The 26,115-nt window shown below is 46.6% G+C and overlaps 2 protein-coding genes across 5 annotated transcripts in view; one reads left to right on the forward strand and one right to left on the reverse strand.

The window, feature by feature from the left end:
- Nucleotides 1–2,943: 2,943 nt before the first annotated feature.
- LOC118838726 (ceramide-1-phosphate transfer protein) lies at nt 2,944–9,842 on the reverse strand. Of its 2 annotated transcripts, none has more exons than XM_036746089.1 (4): nt 9,777–9,842; nt 9,072–9,162; nt 7,415–7,549; nt 2,944–6,291 (listed from the first exon to the last, which is right to left on the reverse strand). In XM_036746089.1, the coding sequence occupies exons 3-4, from the start codon at nt 7,534–7,536 to the stop codon at nt 5,769–5,771; spliced, it is 645 nt and encodes a 214-aa protein (XP_036601984.1). In that variant the 5' UTR covers nt 7,537–7,549; nt 9,072–9,162; nt 9,777–9,842; the 3' UTR covers nt 2,944–5,768. The 2 variants fall into 2 exon arrangements, with proteins under 2 accessions (XP_036601984.1, XP_036601985.1); XM_036746090.1 differs by having other exon boundaries at nt 8,944–9,162.
- A 172-nt stretch (nt 9,843–10,014) lies between these two features.
- INTS11 (integrator complex subunit 11) overlaps nt 10,015–26,115 on the forward strand; it is a 28,390-nt gene continuing 12,289 nt past the window's right edge. The window contains exons 1-4 of one of the 3 annotated variants that reach the window (XM_036744873.1): nt 10,015–10,039; nt 11,389–11,535; nt 24,836–24,933; nt 25,906–25,979. In XM_036744873.1, the coding sequence (XP_036600768.1) occupies nt 11,508–11,535; nt 24,836–24,933; nt 25,906–25,979 (200 nt within the window). In that variant the 5' untranslated portion in view covers nt 10,015–10,039; nt 11,389–11,507. Of the gene's footprint in view, nt 10,083–11,388; nt 11,536–24,835; nt 24,934–25,905; nt 25,980–26,115 lie in introns of all 3 variants that reach the window. The other 2 variants (XM_036744875.1, XM_036744874.1) reach the window with 2 other exon arrangements.

The raw sequence follows: 26,115 nt of genomic DNA on the forward strand, positions 1-26,115 counted from the left end.
GCAAAGATCTCATAGACCTACATGCTCCCTGCTGATCTCCAAGTTCACGTCTCCAACGGCCTTTCAGACATCTCACACTGGGTGTCCAGTAGTCATCTCAAATTTAACACGTCCAAAACAGAACTCATTGCCTTTCCCCCTAAAACCTCCTACCTTCTCTATTAAGGGTAACACCATCCTCCTGGTCTCCCAACCCAGGTCCTCCCTCTGTTTCATCTCCCATATCCAATATGGTGCCAAGGTCTATCAATTTCACCTCTGTAGCATCTCTCATAGATTTCACCTCTGCAGCATCTCTTGTAGATTTCATCTCTGCAACATCTCCCCAATACATCCCCTTCTCTCCCCTGACACTGCCTCCACCCTGGTCCAGGCCCTCTTCCCCTTGCACCTATTGCAGTGGCCCATGGTGGTGATGGTGGTAATGGAGCCACATCTGCCTGCCTCAGATTTCTCCCCTCTCCAGTCCAACCTCCATTCAGCCACCAAAGTGATTTTCCTAAAGCACAGGTCTGACCATGTCACCCCTCCTACTCAATAAACTCCAGTTGCTCCCTATTGCCTCCAGGAACAAATACAAAATGCTCTTTTTGGCATTGAAAACCCTTTATAACCTAGTCCCCCTTCTCTTTTTCCAGTCTTACACTCTACTCCCCCATACTTATTCTTTGATCCAGGGACACTGGCCTCCTGGTAGTTCAGTAAAGAAGCTTCCCCATCTCTCAGGCTCTAGGCGTTTTCTCAGACTGTCCTCAAAGCCTGGAATGCTCTCTCTCTTCATCTCTGCCTCCTGGCTTCCCTGGCTTTCTTTAAGTCCCTGCTAAAATCTCATCTTTAACAGAAAATCTTTCCCAACCCCTCTTAATTCCAGTGCTTTCCCTCTGTTACTTATTTTTTATTTACCCTCTACAGAACTTGTTTTGTATCCCCCATTAGATTGTAAGCTCCTTGAGGGCAGGGACTGTCTTTTCCCTCTTTTTGTATCTGCAGTTCTTAGTACAATGCCTGCCATATAGTAGGTGCTGGACCTTCTAGGCTTGTAATCCTGGGTTAGTAACCTTTTGCAAAGCAGTAAAGGATTATTACTCTTGTGGCCTTATGACAGGTCTCTGACACTGCCCTTGAGAATTCCTAGTAGCGCCCTTTACAGCTTTTCAGTTTTTTTTAAGAGTTCTCTATAAAAAGCAAATATTTTAAGCTAGTGGTGTCCATCTCAAATAGAAATGGCTGAATATTTACTTAGAAAACCACAAATTAACATTAATTATGTTGTAATTTTTAATTTGTTAAACATTTCCCAATTACATTTTAATCTGGTTCTGGCCTCACTTATCATTGAGTTCTAGCCCTAGATTGCTTGACACTTACTGAATAAGTGTCTTTCCTGCACCTCAGTAAGAAGAGGGGACTGTGGTCCCTTCCAGCTGCAGATGTAGGAGAGAATCAGATGAGGTACATGATGCTTTCTACAAGTGTGATTTGCTGCTATTTATTTTCAGCTTCTTGGCACCCATTTCATTCCTCTTTCCTCCTGGTCTCAATCCCCAGCTGGGTCTGTTCCTTCATGAGCTATGGGAAGTACACGGCACTGACCAGGGACACTTCTGGCCAAGAGCCAGCCAGGAGGAGCATCAGCCAAAGACCCAAGCTGCAAGATGGAGGAACAGTGGAGACAGGAGCGACAAGTAATGTTCCTGAGAAGGCATTCTTGCTGGTTCGACTTGGGTAGTGCAGGTGCCCACAGGGGATGTGGCATTATTAGCCTAATGGGAAATAGCAGGGTAGGAGAGATGAGTGGAAGGCAGTGTCAGACAGGGTTGGAAAGCCCCTTGGACTCCAAGATCCAGAAACAGAGGTTAAAAGTTGCCCATGGCCCAGAGATGATGTCACTTCTCCTTTCCTTGGAGGGCAGACAAGGCTCTCACCGCCCCAGTGGCTTGTTTCAAACACATTACCTTGTTGCCTGGTTTGAGGCACTGGGTGGGGCCCTGGGGTGACTGGGAGGATCCCACATCCTGCTAGGGAGGAGACAGAATGGAATGTTGGCCTTTGGATCACACCTCGGCCAAACCGGTCCCAAAGCACTTTTGGTAACCTATAACTGAAACAGTCAGTGCCTGGACGGGAGGATGGTGGGATGAGCCACTTAAACTGGATGGCACTTCCCAGGGTTTTGGGACGCCCAGACTGCAGAGTCCATAAGGAGTTAGTGACTCAGAGCACCCAAATGTCCTCACTCTTCACAGTGGTGATCTAGGGAGGGGAAAGTCCATCCACACCTCTGGAGTTTCAGGGTTTAATTCTGGGCCCCGCAGTGTAGGAAGGACATTGATAAGCTGAGGGCTCCAGAGGAGAGCTCCATACGGACAAGCTTTGAGTCCATACCATAAAAGGCTCAGATGAAGGGACTGGGCATATTGGGCCAAGAGAAGAAAGTTGTGGGGTGAGGTGGAGATGGGTGCAGGACATCAGAACCACCTTTGAGCATTTGAAAGGCTGTCAGAGGGATGGGGGATTAATTAGGCTTTTTCCCAGATGGCAGAGCTAGAAAACGGTGGCAGGTGGGAGCTCGGACTCAGACTTGGGCTCCATAGATACCCAAGATAAACATCTTAACAAGGAGAGCTATCCCAGAGTGAAACAGGCTGCCTCAGAAGTGGGAGGATCTTCACAGGCTTTATATAGTGAAATAATGGCCAGCATTTATACAACGCTTTAACTGTGACAAACCATTTCACAATCGTTATTTCATTGGATCCTCCTAATAATCACATGACGCAGGTCCTATTATCCTCACTGTACAGATGAGTAAACCGTGGCTGAGGTGACCTGCCCAAGGTCACACAACTGGTAAGCACATGAGACAGGATTGGAACTTGGATCTTTCTGACCTCAAAAGTTTTTTGTCCCGTGAACCCCTTTCAACAACAACCAAAAACTGTGTTGCCATCTACTAGGCATGACACTCTTTCCGATTTATTCATTAAGTGCTTACAATAACTACAATGATACCTTTTGCCCCTCAAAGCTCATGATGGTTTTGAATTGGTGCAGAAAAACGAGTCATGCTTTGAAACACATGCACATATTTGCAGTCATAGAGAGAAAATATATTGGTCACCTAATTAGGGGATTCTTTCCAGCTGAAGGGACTCTGACAGCATCCTTGGACCCCAGAATTGCTGGTCTATTCACTGTGCTACTTGCCGCCCTCTGGTGGAGAAGCTTGGCGGGTGGAGTGCTGGAAAGCCTCCCAGAGCCTTGTTCACTCTATAGGCCCACAGAAAACAGCTCTCCTACAGGTTCACTCAGTACACTTCCATCCACCAAGTATGATTTATTTTAAATGAAATAAATAATCAAACACATTATGATTTCTCCCCACCAAGGAATGAAGTCATACAGTCCTGCTGTATACATGTTACAGAAAGGGGCAGATCTGCAGAAAGTGCATCTCCCAGGGAATGTGGAGTCAGTAGCAACAGAAGATGCAGGGGAGTAATAGCCAGGGCAACCCCAAAGCCCTGTCCTTCCCCTCCCCCACCCCCAGCTGTAGTGAATGTCACAGATGTCAAGATCTGATCAGCTTCAGATCATCCGGTCCGTACCATCAAATCTGATACCATGTGGGCAACAGGGGCAGGAGAAGACCCTCTTGTGCTCCCCTCCTCCATCATAACAGAAGGCTTAATGTTTCCATTTCTGGGGAGAGGGAGGGAATTGGGGCACAAGGGGATAAGTGCCACCTTCTCCCAATTCCTCAGCTTTCAGTTAACAGCTCATGCAAGGGCCCTCTCTGTCCAGGGCTGCTGCCACCCCCTCCAAAGGGCAGGGCCAGAGGATGGAAGCCCATCACCCTGGGCTATCTGCCAGAAACCTTGTAGGTCAAAGGGATAATACAAGAAAGGAGAGCAGACAGGGGAGCCCAGATGGGGCAAAGATGGAGAAGTTGACTCGAGGGCCAGGGAAAGATGGTTACTGTACCCCAGTACCCTATCCCACATTCCAGACACCAGGCCAAGCGGCAGTCCTTGGGGTCTCATGCATAAGCCAAGGGCCCACTCTAGAAGCCACAAGTCAAATGAAGACCTGTTTGAAAGCCAAGTGGGAAACACGGCCCTTGGGCCTTTCTGCTCAGTTTGCTTAGAGCAACAGATGCCCCTCCAAGCAGCATTTTCAAATGTCTCTAAGAATGGGAGGTCCCCCATTTCTCACTGGGTGGGCGCAGGGGTGAGTATTTCAGTTCCAGAAGAGTCACAGGCTTAGGGGTAACCATTATGTGTTTTCCAGAGGAAACCTCTTCGGCAATGTGATCCCCAGGAAGGATGCAATATTGGGGAGAACTGCATAGGAATAGGCGTTTTGCTTTTTTTTAAGGATGACTCCTCAAAAGAGAAGAGCTTGGCTGGCATCTCCTGCTTCAAGCCTCTACCAGGGGAACGAGTCAGCCCCTAACATGGCTGCTTTCGGGCTATCAGCTGCTGCTCAGCAGCCACCCAGCCAGAATTTTGCTCTGCTGGCCAAGATGTCGAATCCACAGCATTTTTGTGAAGAGATCAGGAGGCAGCCAAGGTCTCATGCCAGGTGGGGACATGCCTAAATTTCTAATATCACGTATACGGCTAAGGTCAAGCACCCTTGAACTGGTCTCTTCAGCTGATGGGACCACTGCCTGATTTTAGCTGGTCTGTTATTACTTATAGCAGCTGAAATAGGGCCCTGGCATCCAAGGAGCAAAATACCAGTAGAGATGCAGATGACAACACTGTCTTTGGTAAGACACCAGAGATGCATACTGGGTACTTTGGTTTAAAAACAAACAAACAAACTCTTTAAAAGCTGCTAGGGGAAGTCCTGTGTAGGTTGTGGCTTCCCTGGCTAGAGATCCCAGAGCAGGAGGCCCGCCTTTGCTAGCTGAACTAGAAAGATACATGTAAATGTTTTCCTTACAAGAGGTTAGAAAAGAAAATAAATTATTTTGCCCCTGAGATAACTGGAATCTACCCTTGTGGTTTTACATATCACTAAAGAACATTTTCAGACACAAGGTTGACAAAGTAGTCAGAAATTAAAATGCCAGGTCCCTGGAATTGACTATAAGAAGGCTCCTTCTCTTATCCCCAACTCCCTATTTAAATATGAAAATGCTTCAGCCCACTGCCTTCCCCCATAGCTTCCGCTGATTCAAGTTTGTATAGCAATCTGGCCCAGGGAAATCCCCCCGGGTCAGACTTTTGGCCTCATTACTCCCAGCAGGCTGGGATATGGCGTCCTTCCCCAGGGGGAAAAGGAGTTGGAAACAGAATAGGTGGACATTTAATCATATAGACTTCTTATGTTTGCAGCCTGGGTACTGCAGCATGATTCAAAATTAAAAAAAAACTATACCAAGTTTTTTCTTTCTGCTTTTGATTAGGACAGTGAGCTGTTCAGAGTGAGGGCAGAGGTCAGGGCAGAGTTGTCTGACTTCCCTGGAGGCTACATGATTTTACTTAAACCTGGCCCCCTGGTTTCCAATGATCTCCAATCCATGGATTGTCAATGATCCTTTGGTGCTCCCTGCAGAGAGCCATGTGGCCCTGCAAATACTTATTCCCAGCTGAGTGACAACCAAGTCCAAGCTTGGTGGAAGATGGGGGAAGAGAAACCAAGGGAGCTCTGAGTAGGGCCTGAAGCATCAGTAAGTGCTGGATGACAGGTTTTGGTTGTATCTTCTCTACCTGGTATCTAAGGTAGGAGAGTCACCTTGGGGCCCGGCCTCCCCTCAGCTATGGAAGGTCCAGCAGGGTATGCTCCTCAAAGAGTTTCTGGGTGATCTGGTAGACCTGGCAGATGAAGGGCATGGCTTCATTCAGCATCTCCACGGCCTCCTCGGGGGGACCCACATTCATGGTCTCTAGGAAGGCATTGCGGCTGGGCAGTGTGCAGAATGCCACGGTGACAGCTTTGCGGATGATCCAGGGGTGGTAGGAGGCCAGGGTGGTGTTGTAGGAGTCAGTGCAGAGGACTGAGGTCTTGCAGTCCTCCTGGCTAGTCCTGAGCCCCTCCAGGAACATCTGCAGCCAGTGCAGGGCCCGGTGCAGGCGGAGGATGGTACGGCAGCCAGAGTCGGGGTGTTCAGAGCGCTTCTGGAGGTCCACCAGCTTGTTGTTGATCTCATATTGCACCATGGCCTGAAAGTTGGAGTAGTTTTCCTTCTGGTCACTGCTGCGGAACCTCTCCATGATCTGGATTTTGGTCATCACGTCCTTTGAGATGAAGGAGAAGATGGCTCCAAGGTTGTTCAGGAACCTACATTTTCAAGACCAAACAAAGTATCATCATTCTGGGGGAGCCTGCAGTGGCATCTCTCTGAAAGGGGGCTCCTCCACTGGGGAAGGACACTACCTCCCAGCCTGGTGAGAATAATGAGGCCAAAGGTCTGACCCCAGGGGATTTCCCTAGGCTAGACTGCTACAGACACATGAATCAGCTGAAGCAGTGGGGGAAGGAGTGGGCTGAAGCAAAGCCAGGTATTCTAGTTCTCAGGGGGAGAGTCACCAACACCAACGATGGGAAATCGAGGAGGGACATAGGTCACCTAAGTTCTCCAGCAAAATGCTACTTCCAAAATAAAAACAGCAAGACCACCTTGGAGCTGCTTCTCTTTCCCAGGTACGGCTCTGGTGGCCAAAGAGGGTGTCGCTGGGATAACAGGGTGACATCTCCTCAGTACAGATCCTGTATCAACCCTTGCTGCCCCAACTGTACCCCCCCAAGTGGCTACTGTGTCAGGAGGGCACACTGTGGGCCTCATGGGCCGATGGGAGAATCCAGTCACTGGTGCTTGTAAAACGCCTGTAAGGAATGTGGACTTAAGGAATGTCGACCGGCTGTCTAGCAAGTCTTACTCCATTCATGTGTGGCCCTGTGCCCACCCCCATCATGTGCCGATCAGCCCCCCACAGCTGAGTCCTAGATGTCCTCGTACCCAGGGCCTCTTCCCAGCACAGCCTGGCCTCCCACACTTGTCTGGTCCCCCTCTCTCCCACAAGTTGTTGGACATTCATGTGTGCTCTCCCCCTCCTCACACAAAAAGGAGAATAATGATGATGATGACAGTTCACATTTATACAACACGGTGCCAGGCACCACACTAAGCACTTTATAAACATCATTACATCTGATCCACCCAACAACCCTGCGCATAGGTGTGATTACTATATCCATTCTGCAGATGAGGACGCAGAGGCACACAAATTAAATGAATTGCCCAGGGTCACTCAGCCCCAGTAAGTGCCTGAGGCTGGATCTGAACTCAGGCCTTCCTGCCTCCAGGCCTGAAGCACCCACTAGGAGCCCCCACCAGTGTGAGCTCACCCTGGCACTCTAGCCAAAGCCCTTGGGATCCAGAGAATGACCCCCGCACACTCACCTGACAAGCCCTTTCCAACCAGTAATGTAAGGGTCCACGAGGACCTCCTCCTTCTCGTTGAGGCATTGCTTGAAACTGAGCAACACGACCTTGAGGTTAAAGTCGTCCTGTTCATTAGCCATGGTCCACCACAACCTGAAACACACAGAAGGTCCCTGGGCAATCGGGTCGTGTGTGTCTGCTTTGGAGGACGGGCTGGAATGGCAGACCTGATGTAATGAGGCATCTTTCTCAACACTTGCTCCTACTCACCCAAGTTGCTGCAGGACAGAAGTGCCCTATCCAAGCAGAGTCGGGCTCCCACGAAACCTTGGCAAACACAGCTTACTCACTGAATTTACACATCTGCCAGGAGCCAGTGGCTGCACAAGTCTGAGATGGGAAAGGCAAACCTGGAAGATGGGTCCTGCCCTGGAATCTCCCAGGCACCCTGGATTCTTTAGTAGCCCCATCTTTCTATCCTGGACCCAAGCCCAACTTCCCAGGCAGAACAGGAGACAGAACAGAAATTATTCAGATGAGAGAATGCAGGAGGTAGAGGAGAGAGTTTGCAACATTCCAGGTTGTTGGCTGTGGGCAGCTCCCATGTCCCCAGATTATGGGCTCTTTAAAGGAAGATGACATCTTAGACTTTTGTGTCCCTCTGTGCACCCAACATGGTCCCAAACACGGAGTTGGCATTCAATATAACCCTCAATGTCTGCCTGGATGATTAAAATTAACAAAAAGGGATGGGAACAGATTTAGGAATGGGGATCGAAGAGCTGAGAACCGCAGGACTCTAAGATGACTGAGAGTGGCTAACAGAAGACCATGGTTCTAGGAGTTAGGACACCTCATTCTCTCTTGGTTGTTGACTACTTCCTCCCTCTGGACCTCAGTTCCTTTATTCGTAAAATGAGAGGGTTGCATGAGATGATCCTCAAATTCCCTTCCAACTCTGACATTCTACTGTCTAAAGTCTCTTCCAGCTCAGATGGTCTATCACGCAATGATAGATCAATTTACTGTTTAAACAGCCTTGTGCTTTCTCATGACAGAGAATGAAACCAGCAGCAAGCAGGAAATTGCTGTTGAACTTTTTAATGATCTTTGGCCCCACAGTCTGCTATGTAGTACCGAGAAAGGAAGAAACTAAATGGTTTTGAGCAGGCTGCACAGCTGAGGTTACAAGCCGAGGATGGATGGGCCTGGCTCAGCTTCTGAAAGGTAAGGTCGATACCCCCACCAGACATCACTTTGTCACTTTGACTCCGCCATGATTACACTCTGTTGTATACCATTAGTCAGAGCTTGAAGGTCAGGGATGAAGAGCTGAGCAGGAAGAAGGATGGGGGCGGGGAGGGAGTAAGAGCAGCCAAAGAAACAGTCTCCACACTCTCCAAAGAGCCTGGCTATGCAGGCTCTCACGGGCACTTTGCCTAGCTCAAACCAAAGGCTCTTAGAGTACTCGGTCCAGGGTTTGATTGAAAGCATGCTGGCCCCGGGCTCCCATTCCACCTCATCTAGCGTGTCTATTGAACACTTACCACAAGCAAAAATAAATTTCAGAGCAGCAGAGTCTGAGTCAGCACAGAGCAACCTGGAGAAGGTCCCCCTGTCCCCTCCATGGAAGGAAGTGGACCCAACCACAGTGATACAGCAGTGCCATACATACCGGGGTCAGATGGGGAAGGTCAAAGGGGAGGGGATCCCAGGGCTGTACTCCTGGTTCTTCTGTCACTGCCTTGGGGTCCTAGAGTCACATCCTTGAAAAGAAAACACGAGAGTGGCAGAAAATCAGGCCTGTGGACCCCTTCATCCTGGGCATAAAATACCTACATTACAGAAGAAACTATACGTGTATATAAATTATATATATATGTACAATATGCATTTATATATACAGATATATACACAGTATATATACACATATACAATATACACAAATACACATTCAGCACAAGTATAATATAAATTCAGTTCTCAAGATTAAAGCTTAAACCCCTTGATTTTAAAGTCAGGAAGGGAGGACCGCGAGGTCGGGAAGGGGTCCATCTAGTCCTGCCCGCTTTGACAGATAGGGAAATTGAGGCCCAGAGGAGGTCACCCAGCGAGTCAGGCGGGGAGGGGCGGTCAGGGCGGGGACCGCAGCCCCGGGTGCCCCCAGGCCGTGACCCGGGACCGGGGCCCCTTCCCCCGGCAGCGCTGGGGGACCCGAGGGCTCAAGACCCTTGACCCCGCCGCCCCTACCCCGGGCTCTTGGTGGGGTCAGGATCCCCATCTGCCCTAGCACCCTCGACTCTCACCTATAGCTCCCCGACCCCCGGCATCTCAGAGCCGGCCCCCTGGCCCACCTCACCTTCACCTGCACCTTACTCACCTGACGTTTTCTCTATCTGCAGGTTCTTGGGTCCTGTCCTCAATCCCCTCCAATCACCGCCAAGACCCGCCCCCAAGTCCTCGCCCCTTCTTGATTGACTGGGACAGAATCCAATGGAGAGCCGGCAGAGAGCGCCGGCCCAGGAGGGCGAGTCCTGGGTGCAGGGAGGCCGACTCATAGGCTGGGGTTGCGCCTGCGCATTGACTTCGGGTCGTTGCCTCCGTTCCCGCCCCTTGCGCAGGCGCAGTGTCTTGGGACTAGCTGTGAGTACGGAAGCCTGTGCGGCTTAGCTTGTGGAGGGCTGAGGTGGGGCAAGGGAAACGTTGAGGACCCTCATCGTGGGGGGTGGGGAGCGGAGGGCCGGCCGATTTCCTAGGGAGCCTGGAAGTCTCCCTCTCTCACCTGCCTGCCTCTCCCAGCGGCCCCCTGCTCAGGGTCAGCCTCCCTCGGGTGGGCGGCCATGAGCACGATCCGGACTGGCCCGCTAGGATGCGGACCAGTGACGTCACCGCGGGCGAGCAGCTGCTCCGAAGGCCTGGGGGAGGGGGGCGGGGGTTGGGGAACTCCGGGCTGGGGAGACTCAGGGGAGCCCAGGGAGAAGCCATGCTGGGATCGTGGACCTTAGGCGTTCTCCCCCAACTTTCTCTTCCACCCCCACTTTACAAGTGAGGAAACTGAGTCTCCAAGGGCCTGTGGAACTTGCTTAAGGTCAGCGAGTCAGGGATCAGAGCAGAAACCCAGCTCCTGGCCCAGAGAATGACTTGCCTAGAGTCACCCAAGTATTAAGTAGCAGAGTCATGATTCGAACCTGGGCCCCTTGATTCCAAATCCTGTGCTCTTTTTTGTAATACCACATTCCTTTCTGTATGATAAGTAAGTGGCTTCTGCCGCTGGTGCTCCTAAGCCACAGCCTGGAACGAGCAGTTGACCTGTAATTCAAGGGATGGCTATTAAATTTTTTTAAATTATTTTTGGAGCCAGAAAAACATTTCAGACTAGTAGTTCTTATTTATTGTGGCCCCAACAGTTTACAAAATGCTTCCCTTAAAACAGCCATGTGAAGTAAAGAGGCTCTGTGATATACTGGGAAGAACACTAGATTTGGAAGTAGGCTCTCAGTGTTGGAAGGGTCCCCAGAAGTCATCTGGTCTGGCCCATGCCAACTCAGACTGGATTATCTGTGTGGCTGTGGGGGAGTTATTTAACTCCCATGGCCCTTAATTTCCCCTTCTTTAAAATGCAGGGGTGTGGACTAGATGATTTCTAAGGTTCCTTCTATCTGTAAATTCCCTGAGATAGCTAGGCAGTACAATTGTGACTTTCTCTATTTTGTAGGTGAAGAAAGTATCTAGAACTCAGGTCTCCTGAACCAAGTCCAGATTAAGATAGTGATAGTGGCATCATCACCATGGTTTCCTAGTATGCTTTCCCCTCCAGAGACCTCTAGTATGCTGATATGTTAGTAGGTAGATGGCCAGTATTTCAGACTGCTTTGGCATAGAGCTGAGGAAACCTTGCCCAGAATTGGGAGTGGTGGTGTCCCTGTTTCAGCACCTATTTCATGGTCATTGTAAAAAGTTACAGCTTTCTGTATTGGCCCCTTTCCTTTTAGAAATTATGGCATCCAGACAAACAGTACCTGTGTGATCTCAAAGACCTGTGCTTTGTAGGCACTGCTGTATTGTGTCCTGCATCTAGCCTGATGAAGTACTGAGAACTTGGCCACTCAAGATGCCAGAGATTAAAGTCACTCCCTTGGGTAAGTTAAAAGAAGTTAAGTTTGATTTAAAAAAGGTTTTCCAAATTAAAGTAACATCAAAATCAACAAAACTTTATAGTAATGTACTTGGATGCTGTAACATCCTCTGTAAGAGAATATATTGGTCACAGCTTAGCTCTTCATTCTGTGCTCAGTTCATATCAATATGAACCGAGTGTCTTTCCATGCCCACTGATGTGGGCAATGTGGTACAGCTGTCCAGTATCCCATTGATGCTTTCCTTGGGTGGTCAGTGTTATATGCAGAAAGCTCTCTTTCTGAATGATATTTTCCTTTGGCTTATGGTAAAACGAATTCACCTTCCCTTGGGGGTGACACAGTGGCATTGCAGGGCATTAGCCCAAAAGTATGTAGGAGAGTGAGAGATAATTCATTTTGTGGATCAAACATTTTAAGGCAGCTTATTCAGAGGGGAGAGAGATAATTGGGAGCTGGAAGAGTCAGAGACGTCTTCCTAGAGGAGGTAGTAGGATGTGAGTTGGGGATTGAAGGGTGGATTGGATTTGTTGAGAAGATGATGAGGCAGTGTCAGGTCAGGAGAGTGGGGAACTATGTTCTAGAGCAGGGAGATGGGCTGGAGAGCAGGGGGAAGGAAAGTAGCAAGTTCTGCTCTGGTTCAGCTGGAGGGGAGGGCTTGTGAGTGGCAGTCGATCCTTCACTCACTGTGAAGTAGGAGCTGATTCCACATTCTTTTGGGAGGAGGCAAGAGCATAGTAGATACTCAGTAACAACTCCCAGTCTGCCCTTGGGAGAGTATAACAACAATTTGGCTAGCAGCTGTTGTGGGGTGTAAGACCCAGTAAGCCCAGCAACAAGAGCTGCCAGCACAGATTCTTTGATCTGCTTTACTAAGGAAAGTAACGTTAAGGGGTTAACAATCTTACTTTAATCCATCATACAAATGTCATTCACTTAGTTCAGGAGGAAAAGCCAGCACCTTGAACTTCAGAGCAAATACAAACAAATTACAAACATACATTTTAAACAGACCAAATACAATTCATAGTTACCAAGAAAGCTTCAACACCTGGCTTGACAAGCCTGGAGACTCTTAGAGCGGCTGCCCAGAGTCTGCACATCAGCCCTCCTCCAGGAGTGAGAGCCTCAAACAAACAACTCTGTTCTCTCTTTTTACACAGCCTTTAGATGTTATCCTCGACTAGAATGTCATCTGATCCACCAGAACTTAGGTACATACCATTGGCTCTGGGCTTAGCAACTCCCCTTAGGGCCCTGGGGGCTTGCCACCTCTCTCAAACTAGCAAACTAGTTTGCTAAACAGCCTGGGGCTTCACACCTAATTAGAAAAAGGGCATGGGCCTGGGATTTAGCCCTAGTAAGACTCAATCAAAGACAATTAATTTATCATTCTAAAAAGTAAAAAAAAAAATCCCACCTTAATTAATATTACAGGGAGGAGGCCCCACACAGAGTAACAGGAGGTGATGTGGTTTGGGTCCCATAGCATTCCACCAGAGGGTGCTCACCACCAAGTTTCCAGGAATGGAGCAGAACCATCCAATTTAAAGGTTCAAGGGTGTTTTTGGTGTAGAGTGGAGGCCTCCTACGGTGTGACTTCTCTGAGACACAATCCTGTAAATGGAAGCACTTCTAGACTGATTCTTTGAGTTTTTGATGCTTAAACGTTTTGATCAACTTAAAAGTTGGTACTTAAAGGTATTTGGCCTCTTAGGTCCCTCCAGACATTACTAATATGGAGTCTTCAGCCTTTGAATAGGAAGATGCTGTGCCTATTCTCAGGACTTTTTCTCAGTTTCCATTATCAGTAGTCATGCACTCTTCTTCCTTTCCCAAGGATCTGTTGAGCAGAGACCTGGGATGGATCCTGAGGGAGATACAAAGTCTAGAGGAGACCCTGGTGGAACTCACAGTCTGGTGGGAAAATGCCCAGGAGCCCTTGACCTTCTGAGGTCCCCTTTGGCTTCTGTAGTGCTGGTGACAGTGTTGGAAAAGGGGGCAGATGGAGTCACGGTGTCAGACTGTCTGTTGTCAGTAACTTAGCTGGTGGTGGTTATAAACATGAGACTCTTATCCTGTGACTAGTGAGGGAGAGGACATGTTCCTGGAAGAAAGGAGCCCTGCCAGTCCTCACCTGCTCACTGTCAGTAGGACCGGAAGACAAGTGGGAGTTGGAGCTGGGCCCAGGGGTGGCAGCTGCCAAAGGAAGGAGCTGCTTTTATTGTGTAGCCAAAGGCAATCAGAAGCATCAAAGGGCAGTTAATCCTTTGGTCCATCAGTGCTTTTGATAGGTATCCCCCCATGAAGGTGTTGGCAGTGATAGCAAGATGGGGAAGAGAGTACATTCTCAGAACTGAGAAAGCCCCACCAAAGGGAATCAGCCATCAGGGGCTTTAAAGCCGAGGTGTGCAGAGCAGGGGACGATGAAAAATAGTTGGGAGAACATGAATTAAGATGAAGAATGAGGGGCCATAGACTGGTAGTTCACACAGAAGCCTCACACTAAAATGCTCTTTTTTCCTTTTCAAAAAGCATCATTGATACCTTTTGATTTTGAAGTTATTTCCATACGTACATACCCCTGCTGCTTAGACAGATGATGGTGCGGTGGATAGAACACTTGCCTGGAGTCAGGAAGACCTGAATTCACATCTGACCTTGGATACTTAGTAGCTGGGTGACCCTGGGCAAGTCACTTAACCTCTGTGTGCCTCAGTTTCCTCAACCGTATAATGGGGTTGATAAGCACTTACCTGCCAGGGTTCTTGTGAGAATCAAATGAGATATTTGTAAAGCAGTTAGGACAGTGCCTGACACATAGCAGGCACTACAGAAATGCTTATTCTGTTCTCCTTCCTTTATTCCCAAAGAGGCTTCTTCTGAAATAATGAAAACCAGTTAACACCAACCTGGGACCCCTCAGGTAGTGTTTACAAAATTTCACACCCATATCCTCCCACCTGTCAGACAGAGGGAAAGGTGTTACTTTATCATCTTTTCTTTGGACCCAAGACTTACTATAATCATATAACATTTGGGCTTATTTTATTGTTCTTTTCACTTGCAATTTTTTCTAGATGTTGTGTCTATTGTTTTCCTGGTTCTGCTTGCTTTACTCTGTATCAGTTCATGCAAGTCTTTCCCTGCTTCTCTGATTTTCACGTTTGTCATTTCTTACACTTCAGTAGTATTTTTAACATTCACACACTAATAGTTCAATCTGCCTCCATTTGATGGCCACTGATTATTTCTAGTTTTCCTGCTACCACAAAAAGTGGTGCTATGAATATGTTCGCAAATATGGCACATTTCTTTCTTTGACTTCTTTTGTGGTATTTGCCTTCTAGTGGGATTTCATGAGTACTTTCTTCAAGGTGTAGTTACAGGGGTGGGGAGCCTGTGGCCTTGGATTCAATGCTCGAGGATGTAGAGGGCCACATGTGGCCTCAAGGCAGCAGGTTCCCCACCCCTGGTGCTGTAGTGTATGGTGAACACCAGTAATACCATGGGAAAGGCAGAAGATGATAAGAAGTAATACTTCCTAAATGTTGAGAAGCTGTAGAAGGAAAAACATTTTACAAAATGTATAGCAAATACCCAACAAACACTAAGCCAGATTATCCCAAGGGCATTTAAGGATGAAACTGGATGGAAAATGAGATAGACCAATAATTGGAAAGCTCTATAAAGATTTACGTAACAAACTTTTTTTTAATCAGTGACCATGGAGCCTTTGCTTTTGAACTTGGTGAGTCTATGGCAGTAATTACATGAGGAAGTTGAAATGGCACCAGAGAAAACAAAGCTGGAATAAACAGTGACTAAACAAAGTATACAGAGATGAGGTCTGCGCAGGAAATGGCATGATTTTGAGGGGTATCTGAAAGGATCAAATACCAAATACCAGGAAAAAATACGGGCCTGGTTCTTATTCAGAAAAAAGGCAAATAAAAAATGATCAGTAATTAATGATTTATAAAGCTACTTTCCCATCCCTATGAAAATCTTTACAAGAATATTCCATCCATACTGATGAAGGTTTAAGAAGGAAACAGGCAGGTTTTTATAAATGATATTCTGTAGCAGATAACATTTCTGTAGTCACACAATTGACTGAAAGGTATAGAGAATGTAAGATCCCAGGATGTTTGAGCATTGTCTGAAATTATCTGTTCATTTCTTATGGCACAAAAAAACCCATTACATTCATATTACCATCATTTGTTTAGCTCCCTTCCCAGTAGGAGGACACTTCCTTAATTTCCAGTTTGAGGCTACATTAAACAGAGCATCTACAAGTGTCTTTTGTACATATAACTCCTTTTCCTCTTTCTTTTATCTCTTTTAGTGATCCAATGGGTGAAAGAATATGCGCATTTTGGTAACTTTCTGGGTGTAGTTCCAAACAGCTTTCCAGAATAGCTGGAGCAATTCACAACTCCACCAACAATGTACTAGAATTACTGTTGTCCTATAACTCCTACCATTCTTGACATTTTCTCTCCTTCATCTTGGCCAGTCTGCAGGGTGTGTGGTAGAATCCTCAAAATTGCTTTCATTTGCATTTCTCTAATTATTAGTGAGTTACAGTATTTTTCATATGATTGTAAATAATTATAATTTTAATTTTGTCTTTTGCAACCTACCTTTTCATATCCTTTGACTATTTCTTGGGGAATGGCTTTTAGTCTTCTAAATTTGAATTGTTTCCTTATACAGGGTGCCCCAAAAGGTTTAAAACTGTACTTTTAGCCTTTTGGGACATGCTCTATGTCTTGGAAATGAGATCTTATCAGAGACACTTGTTGCAAAGATGCTGCAGAGATGACATGATGGGCCTTGGTACCATATTGGATATGGAGAGTGAGAGAGAGTGGGGAGTCCAGGAAGGTTCCTGGGCTGTGAGCCCAAGGGACTGGGAGGATCGTGGTATCCTCTAAATAAGAGGGAAGGTAGAGGAGGTTTAGGTGGAAAGATCATGAGGTCAGTTTTGGACATGTTGAGGTTAAGATGTCCACTGGACATCCACTGTGAGGTATCCTGTAGGCAGTTGGAGATACAGGACTGCAGGTCAAGAGAGAGGCTAGGGCTGGATAAGTAGATTTGGGAATCCTCTGCAGAGAGGTGGTGTTCCTTCTCAGGCTTCTTGGCTGGTTTGTCATGTCTTGTCCACTAACTGTAGGTGTCCCAATCCTCTTCCCTGGGCCCCATTCTCTTCTGACTCTATCCCGTCTCACTTGGTGATCTCATCAGTTCCCAGAGGTTCAAATATTTTCTCCATGCAGAAGATTCTCTGCACTATACGTCTTAGCCCTAACCTCTCATGTGACCTCTAGTCTTGTATCCCCACTTGCCTTTTGGACATCCCGAACCAAATACATCTGCCTGTCCAAAGTATGGTTTATTCTGCCCCCTATCTCTCCCCTCTTCTGAACTTGCTGTTACCGTTGGAGACATCCCAGTCCCCCCACCTCACAACTTGGGTGCCCTCACTGTCACTACTGTCTGATCTGTGGCCAGGCTTTGACTTTTGTATCTAAATGCCATTTCTTGTACACATCCCTTTCTCTCCATGTATTTAGCCACAGCCTTTTTGGGCTGTCATCACCTTTTGCCTGGACTACTCCATTAACCTCCCTGCCTCCAATCATTGCATACTCCATTCGGAGCTCTGGCAGCTCCCTGTCACCTTCCACGATCCTTTGCTCATTGTTAAAGCCCTTCACAACCTGGCCTGTCCAGATGGTGAGACCCCCTAGATGCTCTGGTTTGTGGGTGACTTTGTTTTGCCTGCATCCAAACCCAGTATGTCGCAGACCCTCCTAAAAGAGATTCATAATCACCCAGGCATTCAATTGAGTTGTCCACACAGGAAGAAAACAAACCAATGAAGAATTCAGTATCTACAATGTGGCTTCTGACTTGGAGACACTTGGCTAGAGAACCCGCAGAACTGGCCCATCAGCCCATAGATCTTGAACAAGACAAGTGTTTGTTTGGTTTTTAAAATCTTTTAAATTCAGAACCTTGCAAACACCCAATTAAATGGACTTTGTAGAACAGAAAAAGAGAATTGTACCTGAAACTGGGAGTCCCTTGTCTGCATCTTGCTTTCCTTTTAAATATATACAATTCAGCACTTGACTTTTGAAACTTGTCTTGCTTGTTGATGTTTCCTTCTGGCCTTCTGTCTTTTTCCATGCTTTTAAAAAATGCTTGAGGAACTCTCTTTTTCTCCCACCAAAAAACTTGGGGAAAAAAAAACAACTACAAACTTTTCCCCCCAAAACAAAATCTTTGCAGCAAATATGCATCATCAAGCCATCTCCATTGTCTTTGAAATGTCTGCTTCATTCTGCAGCTTAAGGCCATAGCCTCTCATCAGGAGGCGCCTTGTGTGTACTGGGAATCGTGGGTGGTAATTTCATTGAACACAGTTGAACAGACACTTTGGATGGGCTGTGTTTGAACAGGAGGAGAGTGGGCCGGATAGCCTTTGGGAAATTGCAGAGTGCTTTTACTGGCCACCAAACAACTTTCTGAAGCAAAGGCCCATCTTTTTAATGTTAACAGTTAGGAAATGATGTGTTTATTCAAAGCGCTAGGCATTGGGTGATAGATACAGAAGTGAGGTCGGCCCTGACCTCTAGAAACTTACATTCTGCTGGGATGATAGATGCTCACAGAAAAGTAGGATCTGGGCATATACAAAATGAATGCATAGTAAAATTTGGAAGGAGGCGCTAACAACTGGGGGAATGGGGACTGGCCTCTTGAAGGAGATGGCATTTAAGCTGCGCCTTAATGAGAGCTATTGGTTCCAACGGGCAGAGGTCAGGAGGGAAAGGAGACTAGGTATAGGGATAGCATATGCAAAGGCATGGAGGTGGGAGATTGGATGTTGTGTGTGGGAAACCTCAAGTCGGTCAGTGTAGTTGGAGTGTGGAGTTTGTTTGGAGAAGTAATGTGCAGTCAACTTGGAAGGATTGGATACAACCTGATTGTGGAGGGCTCTAAGTGCCAAGCATGGGGGTATGTATGCTATATTCTAGAGGTAATGGGGAACCACTAAAGGTCCTTGAGGAGGGAGGGGAGTGACGTGATGAGATCTGTCCTTTAAGAACTCCACTTTGTCAGGGGTGATACTTGTTGACTGACTGAGGGATGGATCCTGAAAGCAGTCCGGGTGAGAAGCAGTGAGGGCCTGGACTTAGGGTGATGGTGGGATGAGTCATGAGGAAGAGCTGCGGTGAGATGTTGAGGAAGTAGCATCAAGAAGACTTAGCGCCTGGTGGGAGGGAATGAACAGGATGAGTCAAGGATGACTCCATGGCTGCAAACAAGGTGAATGACAGAATGGTGGTAGAAACAGCGGGGCTGGCGGCAGGGGCTTAGGGAACACGTAGTGAGTCCAGTTTCAAACTTGCTGAATTTGAGGAGAAGTTCGGGAGGAAGTTGGAGATCAAGGCCTAGAGCTGGGAGTGCAGCCCAGAAGCACCAGCACTGAAAGTCTGAACTGCCAGTGCTGGGCCATGGATCTAAGAAACAAAGGGAGTTATAGCGCAGGACTCCATGCGTGTGAAGGGCTGTGCAGGACTCCACCAAGCCTAAGGGAAAGAGCACAGCATCCCATTGGGGCTATTTCTGACCACCCAAAAGTTAGTTGGGGCAGAGACCTAGGCTGGTGAACTGTGAATCACCCAGAAGGATGCTGCTACACTTTGAGTTTCAGTCCCCAAGGAAATCAGAATCAGAGAGGAAGGAATAAAAAGTGAGTCATAAGGAAAGTAAGGGGGGAAACATACTAAAGGTTCCAAGAAGAAGAAAACTCAGAGGCCTTGAGTAAAAACAGATAAATGAGCAGGACAAACAGCAACAACAGAAGGAAATATGACTTCCAGATCTAGTGAACAATTTCAGGCATCTATGAATAAGTACTGCAAAATGAAGGAAAATGATTCAACACTTGATGAGACAGATGACCCTGTGGAAGTTGAGGAGAACATAGAACCACAGTTTACTGTTCTGAGTGGTTTAAAAAGAGAAATGAGGATTATGAGAGCAGAATGCATTTTCTGCACAGCAGAAATAATGAGCAGAATAGGAAAAACTTGCCTCTCAGGGCAAGCCTCACCAAAAGAAAGAAGAGCAGTAGATTAGGAATGCAAATACACAGAAGTTAAGGAGAGAGAAGAGAAGCAAAAACATTAAAAGAAAATATTACACTTACGATACACGCAGAATGTGCAGATCTTGAAGAAAGGATGCATAGAGACAACATAGGGATCATAGGGTCTCCCAGAAGAACATGACAGGACCAAAAACCTTCACACAACAATGAAGGACATGATAGAAATAAAGGAATACCTTCAAAAATGTAAACTATCCAAACTATCAGAAGACCAGAGAGAGATTTTAAATAACCCAATCTCAGAAAAGGGAATAGATACAGTTGTAAAGGAACTACCAAAACAAAACCCCAAAACTCTTACTCCCGATGGATTCACAGGAGAATTTTAATCAAACTAAATTGAGAAAGAACCCTATTAGAATCTTTTTAAAAGACAAATATAGTCCTAATACCCAAACCAGGAAAGATAAAACACAGAAAGAAAACTATAGGCCAATATCATTAATGAACATTCATCCAGAAATTTTAAAGGAAATCCTATTAAACAGACTACAGCAATTATCCAAGAAATCATTCATTATGATCATGTGGGATTTTTACCAAGGATGCAAGGACAGTTCAACATTTGGAAAACAACACAATTTCATTAAAAAGCAAAACTTCTAAAACCACATGATCATTTCAATAGCTGCAGAAAAAGCCTTTGACAAAGTACAGCACTCTTATATTTAAAACCCTATGAAGTAGAGGCATTGAGGGACCTTTTAAAAATATCAAAATCATCTGTCTAAAACCAAAAACAAGTATCATATGCAGTGGGGATATACTAGCACCTTTTCCTATAAATATGAGAGTGAAGCAAGGATGCCCAATTTCCCCACTGTTATTTGATATAGTTCTGAAAATGTTAGCAATAGCAATAAGACAAGGGAAAGGAATGAAAGGAATGATGATTAAAGGGAAGATAAAATTATCCCAGCTGATTGCTGATGATATGATGGTTTACTTGGAAAACCCCAGGGAATCGGCAACAATACTGAGACAATAGTGTCGGCAAAGTTGCAGGTTACAGAATAAATCTTTAAAAATAAATATTTCTATATACTATCAAAATACAAAAAGCAATAATGAAATGGAAATCTCATTCCAAATTACTACCAGATACATAAAATATCTGGGGATCAGCCTCCCAAAGCACACAAGACTTTTGTAGATTCAGTTACAAAATGTTCCTTAAATAAAGAACAACCTAAGTAACTGGAGGAATATTCAGTGTTCATGGCTAGGCTGTGCCAATATAATAAAAATGACAATACTACCAAAATTAATTTAAACTTTTAATGCCATACCAGTCAAATTAGCAAGGGGATACTTTACATAGCTTGATAAAATAATAACAAAATTCATTTGGAAAAGTAAAAGATCTAGAATATCAAGAGAATTAATGAAAAGAAGGAAGGCTGAAGGGGAAATAGACCTCAAACTGTTATAAAACAGCAGTTATCAAAATCATCTGGTATTGGTTAAAGAATACAGAGATAGAGCAATGGAACAGACTAGACAAGGTAGATTGAGAAGAAATAGAACTAAACTACCCATTGTTTGACAAAGTGGAAAACATAATTTATGTAGGGAAAAACTCTGTTTATAAAAACTGCTGGGAAGCAATCTGGTGGAAGTTAGGCTTAGACTAATGCCTTACACTGAATACCACATTTCTAAACCTTTATATTAAAGATCACAGTATAAAAAGATTAGAAGAGAAACATCATATAGCTCTCACAGCTCTGGGTAAGAGATGTATTTTAACCCAACAAGAGATACAGGGAGTTACAAATGATAAAATAGATAACTCTGATTACTTGAACCTGAAAAGCTTCTGCACAGACCACACTAGTGCATCTAAGATAAAGTCATTGAGTGAGAAAGAAAGTCTTTGTTTCAAATTTCTCTGATGAGGGTTTGGTGTCCAAGACATATAAACAATGAGCGCGCGCGTGTGTGTGTGTGTGTGTGTGTGTGTGTGTGTGTGTGTGTGTGTGTGTGTATAGAGAGATGGGAAGATAGATATCTAAGATATATTAACAATGAGAGTGTGTATATAGATAGATAGGAAGATAGATATATAAGATAGATATCCAAGATATATAAATGATGAGTGCATGTGTAGATAGGAAGATAGATATCCAAGACATATAAACAGTGAGTGTTTGTGTATAGATAGAAAAGTAGATAGACAGACAAGCTAATAGCCGTTCTGGTCAGAGGATTTGAACAAAGAAGAATTGTAAAGTATTCACAACCACTTGAAGAAAGTGTTCTAAACCACTAATAGTAAGAGAAATGCAAATCAAAACAAGCCTGTGATTTTACCTCATCCTGCACATTGGCAAAAAATGACCAAAGATGGCAGTAGTTACTAATACATTGTTGGTAGAGTTGTGCAGTGGTACAACCATTTTGGAAAACAGTTTGGAACTATGCAAATAAAACGGCTAAGACATCCGTGCCCTTTGAACCAGAGACTCCATTACTGGTCTTATATCCCATCAATGAGAAAAAAGTCCCCATCTATTCCAAAATATTTTTGAGATAGCTGAGAATTGGAATCAAAAGAGATGATCATCAGTTGGGTAATGACTAAACAAATTGTAGTGTGTGGATGTAACAGAATATGACTGTGCTGTAAGGAAGGATGTGTGTGACGAATACAGAGAAGCGTGGAAAGATCTGTGAACTGATGCAGAGCCCAGAAAACAATCTACGTACTAACAGCAACAGTTCAAATCGAAAGAACAGTGACACCAAAAAATCATAAGCAAACATGCGGGATTATAACGATCCAGTGGGACTTGGATGGAGATGAGGAGACGCCCCTAACGTGCGCCTTCCTGGGGGTGGGAGAGCCACAGGTGTTACACATTGAACATGCTTTGGACTTTTTCAATATATTGATCAATTGCGCTTTTTTTCCTCTTAAAAAAATTGTCCTATGGGATGGCTCTCAGGGAAGGCAAGGGGAGGGATACACGAGACACTGGTGACGTAAGAAACAAAATAATAAAAACATTTTTAAAAAGAAAGAAAATCAGGAAAGGAGAAGGGCTGTTTGAAGGGGCATTCTCCTGGAGGAGAATTGGGAGAGTCAGTACACAAATAGAGGAATTGGCTTTGGCAAGGAGAAGGGCCGCTTCACTTTCTGAGCCTGGAGCAAAGGAGAAGACGGTGTGTGATGTCGAGGTGATTGGAAGTGCAGAGGCGACTTGGGAAGCAGGATGCTTTGGACAGCTTGGTCCTCTGCCAAGGGGGAGGGGGGAGGTGGTGGTATTGGTAGTTTGAGAAGAGAAGGTTTGGAACAGAGAATTGATCAGGGAACAATGAAGGGATGTTTGTGTGACTGTCTCCAGTGGCCTGCAGCTGCATGTAAGCAGGAGAGGGGGAGGTCCCTGGGGGGTATAATCCAGGGTTGGAGTTTGGAATGGGATATCTGGCGATGGGATGATGGGACGGGAGTCAGAGGTTGGGCTCAGTTTGAAGCTGAAGGGGTTAACTAAATGGTTGAGATTTTTGAAGGGAGGAAAAGGCTGGCCAGAGCAGGGTGATGGTGATGACGGCCTAGAAAAGCAGGGAGGGATGGGAATATAGGCTATATGTGGTCAGATGGAGGAATTTCAGAGTTGTGGATTATGGAGGTAGAAAGTTTGTGAGTGATGGTGACGAGATCTGGCGTGTGACCATCCCTGTGTATGCCCAGGTGCAGTGAAGGGGCAGATCGTAGGAAGGAGGACATGATGGCTGGCTACAAGGCTTTGGAATGCCAGTCTTTGAAGGTTGTGGGCACCTCAAGGTGGGCATGAGGATGACTAGAGAAGTTGGCAGGACAGTCGTGTAGTGGAAGCAAGGGGATGCCAGTGTACAACCCACATGATTCACGAGCACCCATCCAGGGGTAGAAGAGCTGGCAGAAACCATGTCGGGGAGGATTTACAGAAGGACGGGGACAGACAGGACTCACACGGAGTGGGAAGGTGTGGATGGCTTGAGGCATGCTGCACATGGGTGAGATCTCAGCTGTACATGTATCAAATGTTGGCATGCCTCGGTTAGTCCCTTAATGATGCTGGGGCTTAGCTTCCCAAGCAGAACCTGAGGAGAATCAACCCCATCTCACACACGCATGTTGGGAGGACCTAGTGGAGCAGTGAGTTCAGCCTGGCCCAGCGTAATGCTGCTGTAGGGGCAGGCAGGCCTCGCCTTGGGGGCCTAGTCACATAGGCTTGAGTCCTTCAGACTCTGTTATTACTGTTGATTGGGAAGTGTACTGGGATGCCCAACAGACAGCAGGCACAGCTTCCGTCCTTTGGAAGCCCCAGGACCCCATGAGGTGTTGGCTGAGTTTCATACGTGGTCTTTTTTGGATGAATCAGTGACTCGATAGGTGTGGGTATTCCCTGCACCAGTGTAGATCACAGCCCCTCCATGCCTCCCCCTCCCTAGACAGGCAGACCTGATGAGATCTTTGATGCTGTTTCTCCTCTGCCAGTTGGTAAAGGGCTCCTGACAGCCTGCAGACACCCACCACAAAGCTTTCCACTGCCCTTTGGGTGACTTGTGACTTTATCCTCCCAGTGTGCGCCTGCACATGTGCACGTACACACACCTACAGCCCCCCCCCCCCCGCGCATGCACAGACCCACACGTGTACATGTACATGCACACAGCTAGAATCTTTCAAAAATAATTGCAATTGAATTTAAAAAAATTAATGATATTTTTATACAATATGTTTTTCCTCCTGGGACTTACCCAGAGAGCCATGCCTTTAAGCAAACAATGAGAGAGAGTTGGGGGTGGGGTGGGGGGGGAAGAAACCAGTTCAGCAAAACTCTAATGCCATTGAGTTTTAAAAGTAAGCTAAGTGCCCTGTGCCTGGAGAAACAAGAGCAAAGGGCTGGGCTGATTTGGGTGGGTAGAATGAGCTAGGGAAGACCTCTTGGAAGAGATGAATTTTGTGAGCAGTAGAACAGACCTGGAATGGGAGACAAAGAGAGAGGGAAGGGAAGAGAGAGCAGCGGGGGTGGGAGGGCATCCCATGTCAGGGGATGGTATGGAGGAGGATGGTGCTTAGCAACCACATGGATCTGGATCCTCACTCTGCTCTGGTTGCAGGGGCTGGTCAGGACGTGGGCCGCAGTTGTATCCTTGTCTCCATCGCAGGCAAGAACGTCATGTTGGATTGTGGGATGCACATGGGTTACAATGATGACGTAAGTTCTTCAGAAGCCCCAGAGGGTGGGGAGGACTCTCAAGGTGTGCCCAGAGAAGCTCCCAAGCCTGGGGAGTAAATAAAGCTGCCTTCCCCCCATCCCCTTCCCCTTCCCATTTGGGTGAGGATCTCCATAGACTTAGTGAACCTTGTTCTGCCTTTTAATAGCCATTGGCACCAAGGCCCCCATCTCAGAGCCACCTGATCGCCCTCAGACTGAGTCAGGCACCAGGGGCCTGGGCTGGAAATGGAACTGTGTAGGGAGCTGCCTTCCAGTTCCCCCATTGTTTTCCTTCCCAGCACAGCCTGGCTCAGGGGAAAGCAGGGCCTTCAGGGCAGGCCAGGCCAGGCCAGGAAGCTGGATGGGAGGCTCTCTTCCTGGCTTGCTTGTTTGCTTGTGAGCTGCTTGGGAGTGGGGGAAGGAGGGTGTCTGTGAGCATTTGGTCTAAGTGTGGGAGAGCAGGCGCTTTGGTCCAGGCTCTGGGCTCTGGCCCCTGCTGTGCAGGTCTGCCTCTGCATTGGCTCCCACCATGGGCTCCCTCCCAGCCCTGGGCTTAATGCCATGACCAATTTTGGTTGTGGCTGGGCTTATATTGCCCAGCACCCTGTGCTTAGGACCTTTCCTGTGGAGTAGAAGCAGCCTAGTTACATTAAATGAGAGTTTGAAACTGCCTTTTTTTTTTTCTTTAAAATAGCCACAAACGTTTAGGCATACTGACTGGTTTGCAAGGTCACCCCAGAGCCCCAGAGTTGGCAGCATTCCCACCCTTGACTTCTGAGCTCTTCACGGCTTTAAAAATAAATGAGACAAAATAAGAGCTCCATGGGGCCCGGTCCGGTGGCCCAGCTCTGATGTCTGACGCCATTGTTCCAGCCCAGTCTGGTTCGGCTGTCTCCCTGGGCACCTTGGCTCTGAGTCCTCTGGGCCCTCCTGCTGAATAACTGAGCCTCCTTCTGTCTTGCTTTCCTTCAGAGACGCTTTCCAGATTTCTCTTACATTACCCAGAATGGAAGGTTGACTGACTTCCTGGACTGTGTCATTATCAGGTAGGAGCCTCTGTGGGGTTATTAGAAGTAAGAGGCTATATTGGAGTGGGAGAGCCTGGCCCTGGAAGGCAGTGTCCTCTGGTCCTACCTCTCCCCTGCCCTGGGACTTGCCAGGCTCGTATCTGCCTCCTCATCC

This window comes from Trichosurus vulpecula, chromosome 2 (genome assembly GCF_011100635.1).
Source record: "Trichosurus vulpecula isolate mTriVul1 chromosome 2, mTriVul1.pri, whole genome shotgun sequence".
Lineage (NCBI taxonomy): Eukaryota > Metazoa > Chordata > Mammalia > Diprotodontia > Phalangeridae > Trichosurus > Trichosurus vulpecula.

Excerpts from the sequence above, each read along its gene's own strand:
- LOC118838726 (XM_036746089.1), bottom strand. The coding sequence starts at position 7,536 with ATGGCTAATGAACAGGACGACTTTAACCTCAAGGTCGTGTTGCTCAGT. Across the intron at positions 6,292-7,414 it reads GGTTGGAAAGGGCTTGTCAG|GTTCCTGAACAACCTTGGAG; the intron begins GTGAGTGTGCGG and ends TTGAAAATGTAG.